Here is a 13770-nt window from a genome sequence, read left to right on the forward strand (position 1 = left end):
GGGGTCTGGTCACTGCTCGGGGGCCGGTGATGCCAATCGTCGAACACAGCCATCTCCAACGACAGGTACGCTACACCCACACTCCCAAATCCCATTCCCTCCCGCGCGCATCCCCACACATATCCGGCTCCTCCTATTCGCAGATTACCACAGCACCTTTCTATTGCAGCGTCATCCCTGTTCTCGGTGGCATGGACTGCCCCAAGATGCCTGAGTTGGCTAGGTGACGTTACGAATAAATTCGCTTACGGATATACGTCATCCGGATAGTATTCCGGGTATCGATATTTATATTTTTCCAAAAGATGACATTAGATCGGATACATATCCAGATCATAAGCTTAAATAATAGACCAAAGTTCATACATGGGTAAACTATGATAAATATATGAGTTTAATATGACACACACAAGCCAATCTCAAGAATAAAGAATAAAAGAATAAGCCTAAAGTTAGCGGGAGCAACCCATACAAGGGGTCCTAATGGCATCTATCTATACTAGCAAAGATTATACAAGCACATGATCAGAGCTAAGTCTAGGCATACAACATTACGGGGACAATACCCGTTCATGATCTACCAAAGTAAGGAATCTTTCAGAACTCCTACACCATACCCGAACGTGGAGGACTAAAAGGGACGGATAGGGCTGTCACCACCTGCCGCCTACCGCTCAGACCGTGGAGCATAGTCATATTCGATGGATCCCAACGCACCCGAGCACCACACTTGTACACGTGATCACTACTCTGACCCTTCCAGAACCCTGACCATGCGATCGATAGGCATAGAACTAGAGCAAGCCTGAAGGCACAACGAACCAATGCGGTAACATAGATTCAGCCTAAGCATATGAGTATAACTTAATAAAGCATAGGACATAGCATAATATACTACCAAAATAGTATAGCAACCATACTCTTTATAGATAGGATACCGACAAGTCGAGTACAAAACCATACCGAGAGCCGGAGGTTACGCCCCCAACCGACTCGAAGACTAGCTTAGCACTATAAGAATTCAGCTCTAGTCTTGCTGCACTAGCCTAAAGATTACAAGAATAACTAGAGAGAAAGGGAGAGAGGCTTCAAGTGTGGTGTGTGTGAGAGAGGGGTCTCCTTCTTTTATAGGTGGTTGAGGGCGGTTCCCGGGAGGCATCCATAGGGAATCTTCTCCCACCACCATCCTTGGTCAACCAGGCACCGCCACGTGGAGGATGAGGGTGAGAACCACCTATCCAGGTTCAGCCGACCCTGGGTTGGGCTGGTTCCCCACAACCTTTGCCTGGTAGGCCTGGGTCCTTTTACTCGTGGACCCACACTGAGTTGGGCTGATTAGCTCTGTCATGTGGGCCCTCTTAACCATCATGTATGCATTAAGTGTTCTTCTATATGTTTCGTCCGCGTTTGCGCATGTTTCCTCTCTCGTACAGACTTGAATCCCTAAAATCACTTATTTACCAATACATGTGGAACTAGGTTATTGATAACAAATATGCGAGTAAGGAATGTTAGTTTTCCTTTTTATTCTTTGAGTAGTGTGACGGTCGGATTTCTGTCATAAGGACCATCAACGAACTTCCACAAGCTTGCCCTTTGCTTGTCCCGAGCAAAATCTAAGACTTAGGTTGTTGATCAGGAGTTGCTACAATACCTTGTTTCTTTCATGTACCATGTGTACAGCAGAGGACTCTTCCTTGAATTGAATAAGTTGGTATTGTCTACCCTTTTTACCTTAGTCCCATGGGGCTTTTGGGTTTTTCCTTGTCTTGGGCAGTTGCACGATAGAATGGTTATATAAAGTCACCATTTTCTTACTCCTTGTTCAACTTTCTTTTCGGATATTTTTTTTTGATAAGTTTTTGAAAAGAAAATAAATTCCTCATATGATGCTCTTGATCACTCAATGTGTATAGTTCTCACCAAGATATGAGTTGCCTCATTTTTCATCCTACATCTAATAGGCTTTTCATCCCACAAAATTCAAGCTTCTAGGATGAATGACAGCCAACAAACTCAAAACTTGGGAGAATACTAAGTTGTAAACTAGGCACATAAAGGAAATGGGGGTAGAGTAACTATTCATCATCTCGACAAGGAAGAACTAAAACATTCTTACTACACATATGAAAGCAAGGAAATATTTTTGTTCTTTTTGTCATATGCAGATATATTTTTTTTATATACAAAGATAGGAAATGAAAAGATACAAGATACAAGTTGCCTCTCTTGGAGTGTCCTCCCCCAAGCTTGTTCTTTGCTCACAGGCTTGGATGGGGGTTGTACCCCTAGGAGCGGAAGTAGGTCTGTATGTTGCTGTGGCTTTGCTGCAGCGAGGTGTTGATGGCGTTGAACTGTGTGTCGACCTCCTGCTGCCACATGGCGAACCCTAGACATGTGTGTTAACAGTGTTTTGGATTTCACCTGTACGAACGTCGAGATCATTCAGCTGACGACTGAGGTCCGTGATGTCACAGTATCCTCTTGCTGAGAAGGATCGACGTGCACCAAATAGTGGGGGCGGACCACTGGAGCTGGAAGAGGTGTGATGTCCATGTGGTCCTTGTTCCCACTCCGTGCTGCTTGCGCTTTGCCAGCCTGAGCCTCCAGCTTCATGTTGGTCGTGGTGGTTGGTCCCAACCTTGCTGATACCCGGGTGCAAACCCTGACATCTGCCCGGTTGGAACCCACCTTGCCTGGTACATTTGCTGCATGACGTGTTGGGACTGCGAGGGCTGGTACTGTGAGGTAGTGGCTTTGTTCCTGGACCTGCTCTAAGTTACCCTACTAGAAACACTGCTCCTGCGAGCTTCCTCTTGTGGTATAAGAGGAAGGGTTAGCTCCTGAAACTTATACAAATAAAACTCCGGATTAGGTAACGGGATTTCATTTGTATAGTCAGGGAAGAAAATTACCGGTGGCTGGTTTGCATCATGCTTAAGAATGTGACCTTGAATAAAATATGCTTCATCAATAAGGAACTGCAATACCATCTAATGCCCCGACTTTGGAAGCAATGTGAGTAATCAAAGAGGTACACTCAATAAGACCAGTCATCTTGAAATATTCTAACCACTGAGCAATCATAGGCTTAACAGGAGAAACTCTAATTTTCTTAACCATGGCAAAGAGAATTTTAAGCTCATCATTACGAATAGGCCTAACATCTTCCCTAGGGAATAGTGATAAAGCAAGCCACTTTGCATCAACCTCAAAGTAGGATTATGAATATCATTACAGCAAGGAGAAAACTTGCCAACGACGACTTAACCGGAAATACTTGTCCAAAAGGAATGATGATTAAAATCGCGGACAACTTTGTCAAAGTCAATTAAGAAATTCTTATGAAAACCAAACAATAGACTTAGGTTTTTCCAAGAGAGTTCATACTCTGTTCCAAAGAGACGGAAGGAAATACCATCATCGTCTTTTTGCAATGTGCATAAGAATTGGATGGTGAGGAGGCGGGAACCTTCCTCAGAAATAGGCACAAAATCATTCCATCCAATTATATGCCAAATGTTAGCAAAGTCAACATCCATACTTGTGTTCTCAAGAAGCTCAAAGTCGAATGCTCGAGTGTGGATGGAGACTCGGTCTTTGATGAGGGCATAGGCTTGTGCTTCTCGGTTGCCATGTAGGTTGGGTTGAAGTTCTTCAACCTCCATGGCTTGTGGTTCAAATTGCTCTTCTTGCGGCACCTCCTCCTCCCGAATTGGGCTTGGCGTGTAGTCGTCCGAGTGGTGCATGCTTGCGCTTCCATGGGAGATGCTTGAGCTCAATCCCATCACCTTCCTGAATGCACTAGAGAGCTTCCATCCAATTCCTTTCATGGTGGATGGAGCAAAACACAACTTGCACACGAGTTACGTTAGTGAAATCAAAATGAGCTCTTACTCGTGAGATGCTCCCCAAAGGTTGGTTGATTCTTGCAGCAAAGGAAATGAGAGAGAGAGGTTTCTTGCACTTGAACTTGTGCAAAAACTCAATGAAAACCCGAGAGCCAAAGAGAGGAGAGGAAGTGAGTGAGTAAAATGTTGAATGGATGCTCAACACTCACCTCTAAGGGCAACGGCTAGGACCTGTTGGAGTCGATGGGGCCCAAGAGCCATTGGGCCTGGTTCGACTGAACCAACGGTTCGGCCGACCCCTGGTGGCCCCACTGGTTGCCAGCTTTGGCCCATGACCCCCTAATGGCTATATGGTGACATAATGGGGAGGCCCAGCCAAAGTTTGCTCCAGAAATGCTTAGAAATAATTTTCAAAGTATTTTGCTCAAGTCACTTTATTACTTTTGAATTTTTAGAAAGTTTTTTATGAAAGGGATTCTAGCATGCAAATGCAATTTTTGGAAAATCAAATATGCAGTTTGGAAAACCAAATAACGGAAATCAAAATTTTAAAAATTTAAATATGAGATAACTACTGATTTACCTTTGGCAACGGCTCACCATTTTAAGTCCTTTGAGCGGGACTTCCTCTGTGGCTTTTTAGCTTGTGGATGGTGCATCTGGTCTAGGAGACACGGATGACTGTACATCCTTCACCTTCTATACCTTCTAGGTTTTCTTTGGGGTTGTGGTTGAAGGTGTCGTTGGTGCCTTCCCAAGAATCGGGGTTTGTGCTTTTGCCTTCCGCGTGTGCTTTCTTATCCTATTCGGGCTACAGGATGTTGACTGGGGTTGACCAGGTAACATTCCTCTTTCTTGGTCTGTAACCTGAATACCTTGTCCTTCTGTCCAATGCGGAGCCTGATTACTCTGGACCCGAAATTGATTCTTGCCTTGACCGCGTGCAGGCATAGAACTAGAGCAAGGCCGAAGGCACAACGAATTGATGCGGTAACATAGATTCAGTCTAAGCATATGAGTATAACTTAATAAAGCATAGGACATGGCATAATATACTATCGAAATAGCATAACAACCATACTCTTTATAGATAGGATACCGAGAAGTCGAGTACAAAGCCATACTGAGAGCCGGAGGTTATGCCCCCAACCGACCCGAAGACTAGCTTAGCACTACAAGAATTCAGCTCTAGCCTAACTCCACTAGCCTAAGGATTTCAAGAGTAGCTAGAGAGATAGAGAGAGAGAGGCTTCAAGTGTGGTGTGTGAGGGGGGTCTCCTCCTTTTATAGGTGGTTGAGGGTGGTTCCCAGGAGGTATCCATGGGGAATCTTCTCCCACCGCCATTCTTGGTCAACCAAGCACTGCCACGTGAAGGATGAGGGCGGGAACTGCCTGTCCAGGTTCGGCCGAACCCTGGGCTGGGCCGGTTCCCCACCGCCTTTACATGGTGGGCTGCTTGGTGGGCTTTGGTTCCTTTTCTTATGGATCCACACTAGTTGGACTGATTTGCTGTGGCATGTGAGACCTGTTAACCATCGTGTATGCATCTTCTCTCCCACCCGATTTTTTAGATGGAAACCATGCTTCCCTGAAGGCCTCCTGGGCATCTATCTCCAAAACTACTATTTTGCATCTCTCGCGTTACAGAATAACAACAACTAGAAACCAGCCATGGTACGTTAGAAAGTTGTACTCCTAATTCTCCTCTCGTGTTCACAGCTTGCACCCAATAGACCACCACCCTGCCTCTTTCTATTCATCGCCAAAAGGATGTTAAAGAAGGAACTGGCCATTTGTTTGTACCTGTGCGTAGCCGTTGTATACATTTGGCCATCATGGCTGCCGATGGCCATGATGCAACTTTGCCCCAATCAGGCTGCGGCAAGGCGGCTATGATGGCAGCGGTGGCAGTGATGGAGCTGTAGTTCGAGCGCCAACAAAGGGAAATCTGGCCGTTGGGCAGCTGGTGCCCATCGAGGAGGACAAATATGATGGACTCGGATTGGAGGCGCCTAGCAAGAAGACCCTGTATGTTGCTTCTGCCAAGCGTCCCCTCGCGTAGTTCCATTCAGAGGAGAAGATGCCGAGTCCTACAAGGAAGAAGGCCGGCGTACGTGAGGATGGAAGCCACAAGATCAGTGCCGTTCAAGGGCAGTAGCAGAAAGCTGCCGTGCCGAGCAACTGTACAGTATACAATTCAGGTCTAGAAACAGTCTTCACCTTCGTGAATAATTGTATAGTATAATGGTTGAAGATATCTGGATACTTGATGTTTCCCTTCCATCTGGATAGTGTAAAATAATTCTAATTAAGTTGGTTAAAATGTTTGCAGCATACAGGGATGCATGGTACGAGTAAATAGAGATGAAGATAAGGGAATTCTGCGAGGCAGGTTTACATGCAGATAAAGAACAGGAAACTTTAATTAGGTTTTCAATAAAATTGCAAAGACATGCATGATCGAAGAAGCGGGTGTGCAAATAGACCACTACCACGGTTGGGTTTGTTGCATTGGTGTGGCTGAACATATATATCACATTGAATTAATGCACGCCGCACATGTTAGAACATTCACATGACTTCATTTTAGAGGACTAGCAAAATTGCCCATGCACTGCAACAGAACAATTCAAACAATTACATACTCCCTCCATTCTTAAATATATGACGTTTAGGACAAGCATTGAACTAACTAGCTTGTCCTAACTAGCTTGTCCGAAACATTATTTAAGGACAGAGGTAGTAGTTGATAGAAACATATCAACAATTATTGTTATGCTCAAATAAAATAAGACAAGCAAAATTCCCAATAATTCATCAGACTCCTAAGTGTAGGTAAAATGCGAAGTTTAGGAACTGCCATTAACACACGACAATCGTTTCCCATTGATCCATAGAAGCAAGTGCGCATGTGATTTTTTCATTGTCATTTAGTCCTCTCGTTGTTTGTGGCATATATGGCAAATATAAGCGACTCCTAGTATAATCAGCTGGCGCCCATCGCCTAGACTCAAATTACATGCAGCATTAGAAGATCACTATGGATACCAGCGTTCAAGCGCTGTCAGCAACAACCATTCGCCGCCCCAGCTGATTTAGGAGCCTACGACAAGATGATGCAGGAGTAGTTGTCGGGGTCGACCAGCGCCGGCACGAGGTACTTCCTGCCGTTCCTGCCCACCACGTTGTACCCCGCGCCGGTGACCTTGTCCTGCCTCACCGCGCCGGGGTACCCCGGGTACGCGCCCCGGCCGTAGACGCCCGGGCACGCGGCCGCCACCTCCACCGGCGCCCCGGGGTCCCCCTGGAAGAACCCGTGCCCGTACGGGTTGGTGACCGCGCCGGCCAGCATCGCCGCCAGGTTCACCAGCATGCCGTCCACGCCGACGTCGCCGTTGGGCGCGCCCATCGTCTCGCCACCGCGGCCGGCGCCGCGCCCGGGCGCGTGACGCGCGCCGTACGCGAAGCCCTCCGCCGGGTGGAACGGCCAGGCGCACCGCCCCGGGCACTGCGCGGCGGCGTTGCCCACCCAGACGTGCGCGGCGCCGCCCGGCGTGGAGGCCCCGTGCGCCCCGCACGCGCTGCTGCACTGGCCCTCGACGGTGACATCGGCGGCCGTGAGCACGACGGCCACGCCCCCGGGCGCCACGCCGAGCCGCGCCGCCAGCCGCTCGACCTGGAGCCTGGACAGCGTCTTCCCGAGCGAGCACGCCTCGTCGTGCACCTGGCTGGCCAGGAGCACCCGCGGCGGGTCCCGGCCGGCCTTGCGCACGTACCGGTCCACGGTCTCCCACCACCGCGCCACCGACGGCGCCGGCGCCGGCCCCGGCGAGCCGAAGCCGTGGTGCTGCTGGTGCTGGAGGCCGCGGGGGGAGAGGGAGAGCAGGAAGTCGGCCACGACGGCCTTCTGGTGCGGCGAGAAAGCGCCGTAGTAGAGGACGGAGACCGGCACGGCGCCGTCGAGCACCGCGCCGGCGTGGTAGACAATGGCGGGCGGCGGCGGGCGGTAGAGGGAGGAGTGGCATGGGCGCGCGAAGCCGATCACCAGCAGGGAGAGGAGGAGGCCGCAGCCGGCGGCGCCGAACGACCTTGGCTTCTCCATGGTCGCACGCGGCACGCACAAGGATGCGAGAGCGCGGTGCAACGCAGTCAATTAGCTTAAAGGGGTTGCGGTGCGGAGATGAATATATATAGGTGGCTGTGCCTGTGTGGATGGATGACGTGCTGGGTATCGTCGTTGCTTGCTCGAGCGGGGTGGTAATCGAGCAGACAAGGCAAGGCATGCGTGGAAAATGGAACGGATACCCGGCGTGCGTGCGTTGCACCGTTGCAAAACGAACCTGCAGGTTGATGGGGATTGCTTGGAAGGCAGGCTAAGGCGAGACACGTATTGGTATTGTGCATGAGCTTTGTCGCTTTGAGTGAGTGAGGACGGCAACGTATGCGCGGTGAATCGCTTCTTTACTTCGTGGTGAGATTTGGAGTTTAACTTCTTGGTGCCTTCGGACGTTTATTCATGGCGCTTCTGTTTTCGTAATGATGAAATTCATCCATGATGATCGTCAAGCCCGCATCATAAGTGATTGCAGCCCAAGGCCCATGCACCAAACTAGCAGTAATGTGAAGTCCACACATATCAAATAAATTAAATAAAATCCAGGTTATACCACAAGCCGACCTTAGCTCAGTTGGTAGAGCGGAGGACTGTAGTTGTTGCAGATAGATCCTTAGGTCGCTGGTTCGAATCCGGCAGGTCGGAAATTACTTTTACATTTTTTTTTGTTTTTCTCACTCGCTTCATTTTCAGTAAATGTCAAGCATATCTTTTTTCTTCACATAAACTTTAACAAGAAAGCTATCAAATTACGCAACAAACGGTGACCGCAACCTTTGATCTTTCAATTCAATACCTCGTCATTCGAGAAATTGGGCAACGTTGGCATCGTCAAGCTTAAAATTGCCCTTTTGCATCTACAAACAATCCATCAAGCCCGTAGTTGTAATCTAAGCAAAATCTCTCTTTCTCTCTCTAAAATGTATGTACATCAATTGTTCCATTCCATTCCATCGCAGCTCTTGGAATTCATGGTGTTCGCCTCCGGAATATCGGGTTCGTCGCGCTGCCTCAGCCGTGGTGCCTGCCCTTGGACCTGCTCCTCACGCTGCCGTCCCCGCCGCTGCCGCCACGGCCCCTCGTCAGCGACGACGACCGGGGGCTCTGCGCGAGCCGCCGTGACGCCCTCTTCTTCCTCAGGCTCCGGCCGCCGGACCCGGACCAGCCGAGCGCGGCGCGCGCGACGCTGTCGTTTGCAACCTCCCTCGCGCTGCGCTGCGGTTTGACGGGCTGCTTGTTGAGGTAGGCGAGGTTGGGGAGGAGGCCCGTGACGGCCCGGCGCAGCGCGTCGTCGCCGACGTTGGCCTGCACCGGGTTGCCCACGAGGTTGAGCGCCAGGAGGGAGTGTAGTTGGCCACCAGCTGGCCCAGCGCCTTGGCCGTCGTCACCTTGTTGAAGCTCAGGTCCAGCACCGCCAGCTTCAGCAGCCGGTGGAGCCCCTCCACGTCGCTGATCTTGTTGCCCGCCAAGTACAGCTCCCGGATCGCCGTGCAGTTCGACAGCCCTGCAGAGACAGAGAGATGTCCTTGAGAAAACAGCCTAACAATTGGGCTTCTGATTGAATTTTGTTCTGCAAATCCTTTCCTCCAAGGACCGGCTCCTAAATCCTAACTGATTATCAAGATACCAAGATCAGAGTGAATAAAATGCCAGGGAGATCTTGTGACAAGGCCATCTCAACTGCAATGGTCCCAGCTCCCAAGCCCCAACAGTGGTGTCCTCTGGCAGCCAAGATATGAAACAGGTACCACAATGTGGGATGTCTCGTTCAATGATTCTGATCCAAATCGACTTGTCGGCTAGATGCAATCGTGCATGTGTGCAACAGATAGCAAATCCTTGTCTTTGCCAGTTACTCCTAGAGACACGGAGCAGTAACCTGAACTCTGGAAATTTGGAAGTGAAAGTTCAGTAATCAGTACCGACGCGCTTACCGTGACCAATGCGGGAGATCCGGTTGTAGCTGAGGTTCAGCACGCGCAGCTTCGTCAGCTCCCGGAGCCCCTCGATGTTTGCAATCTTGTTCCTCGACAGATCGAGGGAGTGCAGGCCCTTCGGCAGCGATCCTGGGGAGATATGAACTGCCAAGAGCAGCACAAATTCAGCACTTGTCCGACAACAGAAGCTACTACATTTTTCTTGGGCTGTCAGTGCAGTGCTCACCGATGAGGTTGCTGGAGAGGTTGACGGCTCGGAGGCTCGAGAACGGCGCGATCATCGGCATGACCTTGAGGCCCATCCCGGATATATGCGCCACCGACGAGAAGGCGTTCAGGGACTGCACGATGGTGTTGGCCTGGACGACCTCGTCGGCAGCCGCGCAACGCTTGGGCTTGCCGTGGTTCTTCCCCGAAGACGACTCCCCGAGTTCGAGGGGACGCGGGCGCGCTGCGCACCCGCCGCGCTCGTTGTCGTCATCAACCTCGTCGTCGCCTCCGTCGTAGTCTTCGTCCTCCTCGGCGATGCGGAACGGAGGCGGCTCGTTCTCGATGCTGCACACCCAGGCGCTGACGCGGTCGTGGAGGGAGTTCTCCGCGCAGAAGGCGACCCACTGGTTCGGGACGGACGCCGGCGGCGAGTCGTCGACCATGACCTTCTTGTTCTTGCGGTCCTCTTCGAGCGTGTCCGAGGTGTACCCGCCGTGGCGGCCCGGCGAGCGCGCCTCGACAGGGCGCTCCGACCGCGGCCGGTGCAGGTTCCGGTGGCTCCAGAGGAAGAGCCGCCACCAGAGCTTCCGACTGCGCGAGGGCAGCACCTGGCTCGACGACCGCTTCTTGAGCATGACGCGGTCGGCGGTGTACGACGTCTTCACCGACACCGGGCTCGCCTCCGGCGCGCCGTGCGGAGTCGCCCACGTGTCCGCGACGAGACCGCCCATCAGATTCCCCAGATCGCCATAGGAGCGCGACCGCGCCGGCATCTCTGGCGCTTCGCGCGGGCCGGGCCGCTTGGTCTCGATGTTGGAGCAAGACCGCTTCAGCTTGGGCGACGGGTCCGCCGGCTCCTCCGCCGCGTCGCCCGCGATCACCTCCTCCGTGCCGTCGCCGTCGGGCTTCTTGGGCGCGTGGAAGTCGAAGTCGAAATCTGATAGCTCACCCCCCTCAACCGACTCCTTGGAGACGAATTGATCACCTCCTCCTTCGCGGGACGCCACGGGCACCGTGTCCGCGGCGGCTGTGGCGGCGAGCTTGACGTCGTTGGGCGCGGCCTTCTTCTCGAATTCCCCGGCGCCGGCAGCGACCGGCGAGTCGATGAACTCGACCGGCTTCACCTTGGGGCACTCGTTGCCGCTGGCCTTCTTGGCGTCGGCGACCTTGCGGTTCTTCTTCTTCCTGCCGGCGGCGAGCAGGTTGGGGAAGCAGCTCATCTTGGCCATTCCTTGTTGCGCGTCTGTCGCGGCGTTCACGGACGGAATCAGCAGCAGTACTTAACCGTTATCTACGGGAGAAGCCCTCCGCAGCAGTGACGCGATGATCGCGAGGAGGACGACGACGACGGAGGAAGAGGGCAAGCTCGCATGCTCCTCGCTCAGGCTGCGAGGCGGCGCCGGCACGGGGAAGGCCAGAGTGAACGGGGGAGAGCCGGCGGCGCGAGAGCCGTCTTGGCAGCTAGCCCTGCACCAAATCAATCATTCGACTGAGTCATCCAGAACAGTTTGGTTGGGAATCCTGCAATGAAAAAAAATAAAATGAACTGCAGCTGCTACAGACACACAGCGCTCATCCACCATGGCCGGCGACTGATCCCGATCCGCATGGCAAGGAGGGGGCACTGCGGGGATGGCGGGCTCTGTTTCTTGGTAGGGTGCTACAGTGCGACACGATGTGATCTCCTAACTGATCAGACAGACGCGCACGACGAGTTCAAAGCAGGCCGAACCTTTGGTCGGGTTCGTTGCCAATAATGGAGGCACGCAAATCAGCGGCAATTCTGGAGTTTTCATGCAGCAAAATCGATTAAACTATTCCTCCACCATGAATCGAGCTGTCTAGAGATTGCGATACGCTGCGAATGAATGAACGAAACGGAAGGACGGGACTGCTCTGCAGCTGCCAAAATCATCGTGGTAAACTAGTGAGCTCAGCTGGCCAAGAACAACAAGGGAGAGAGTAAAATGGTCTGGTCTCCTTGTGATTGGACATGTGGGTAAAAAACTCCAAGAAAAGCATCATCAGAGTATTAGATTTTTCTTGCGGTGTTGTCGATTCACGACGGGGGACGGATTTACAGTGCAGCAGGAAGGAACTGATCTTGGTTTCCTCTCCAGTAACTGATTGGCAGATGGCAAATTCAGAATCATACTGAAAGGGACAGACGGGGAAACACCAACAAGAGGAGGAGGCAAGGCAACAGCCAATGCTTGGACCCTCTTCTTCCCCTAGTACCACTGGTCGAGAATTCAGGACCATAAGAAGAAGAGCTACACCGTAGTATTTACCAAAACTCATGGCTAAAAAGATAAAAAAAGGAATCCGAAGCAACAGGGTCCATGAATTTACCAGGAGATGGAAGATTGTTTCCAAGAACTGGATAACGACGGCCAAGAGCGCTATCAGGGCCTGTTTAGGGGGATTGTTTTATTGATTTCCAGAATCTAGCTCCAATTCGAACTAAATCCTATGGATTTAAATCCACAATCCCCCTCCCCCAAACCCTCAATGACTGACCCCAGGTACACGCAGGCACAGAGGAGATCGCCAAACATGGAGAAACATTTATGCCGGCGAAGCACAGGAGCCCAAGATGGAAACAGAGCAAAACAGGGGGTCGCACGCAGCGAGGCCTCACCTTTCGGTTCGCCAACGGCCGGAGCAGGGCGAGAACGTCGAGGCGCCTCCTGTTTGTTAGCTGGCGGTTCGTTACGGGGCGCCGATCGGGCGAGGAGCTCCTGCGGCTAAAGATGGGTTGGAGTTGGAGGCAGAGAGAGGAGGCCGGGGAGGGGGTGGTGTGGAGGGACTGAAGACGAGGACCGGAGGTGGTAGAAATAGAGGGAGCGGAGGGGAGCAGACAGCAGAGCACGCGGTGGGCACACGGTGATGGTAGATTCGGACGTCACTCCCACTTGGGGCCGGTGAGAACCGAGGAGAGCTAGGGAATACAGTCACCTAAGCCTTTGGGTATTTTTCATTTTTTTATTTATATTTTATGTCCATCATTTTTTGTTCTTCGTGGAAATTTTTCTTCTATTTATTTGTCCTTTGGGAATCGTTTTGTTTGGTTTTCTAAGTGAGGGATGTAGATACCATAGTCCCTACCGACTAGGTACTGGCTGATTCTGAGAAGTGAGCCTGCCCGACAAGAACGTGCGGGCCAAGGATATCAAGATACTTGGAGTACGCACCAAGGAGGTTGGACGATTCAAATCAGCCCGGATACTGTGGGATACATATTATCATCCGACTCAGATCACCTTCCATATAACGACCCTTCCATATAACGACCGAGTATATTAGATTCAAACCAACTTGTAACCCTAGGTCGTCAGCCTATATAAAATGGCCAAGGGCGCCTCCCGAGGCCATCCCATATCAACTCTCGAGCAATACAAACCACCATACAGGACTTAGGGTATTACTCTCCGGAGGCCCGAATCTGTCTAAAGCCCTCGTGTCCCTTGTATTCTCACGATCACCTTCAAATTCTTGGTTTCGTAAATCAACCACTTCGATAAATCCCAAGTTGAATGCAATACGGTGCTGGTTTTGCTGGATTTGTGTAGAGCTATCTGGACGCTGGAGCCTTTTATGGTGGCTGCTACTGCACACAGGAATAAAGCGGTTTTTGGCATATATTTGTGTGGAGGT

The 13770-nt window shown here is 51.4% G+C and overlaps 1 protein-coding gene, 1 non-coding gene and 1 pseudogene across 2 annotated transcripts; 1 reads left to right on the forward strand and 2 right to left on the reverse strand.

The window, feature by feature from the left end:
- Positions 1 to 6706: 6706 nt before the first annotated feature.
- LOC101764457 (protein EXORDIUM) lies at positions 6707 to 7995 on the reverse strand. Its single transcript, XM_004983157.3, has one exon. The coding sequence runs from the start codon at positions 7952 to 7954 to the stop codon at positions 6956 to 6958; it is 999 nt and encodes a 332-aa protein (XP_004983214.1). The 5' UTR covers positions 7955 to 7995; the 3' UTR covers positions 6707 to 6955.
- Positions 7996 to 8525: 530 nt separating this feature from the next.
- Positions 8526 to 8611, forward strand: TRNAY-GUA. Its single transcript is given in 2 exon segments — positions 8526 to 8562; positions 8576 to 8611. It is a non-coding gene; the product is annotated as a tRNA-Tyr (tRNA).
- A 117-nt stretch (positions 8612 to 8728) lies between these two features.
- LOC101764051 lies at positions 8729 to 12933 on the reverse strand (annotated as a pseudogene).
- Between the last annotated feature and the right edge of the window lie 837 nt (positions 12934 to 13770).

The sequence above is a fragment of the Setaria italica genome, chromosome IX (assembly GCF_000263155.2).
Source record: "Setaria italica strain Yugu1 chromosome IX, Setaria_italica_v2.0, whole genome shotgun sequence".
NCBI classification, from domain to species: Eukaryota; Viridiplantae; Streptophyta; class Magnoliopsida; order Poales; family Poaceae; genus Setaria; species Setaria italica.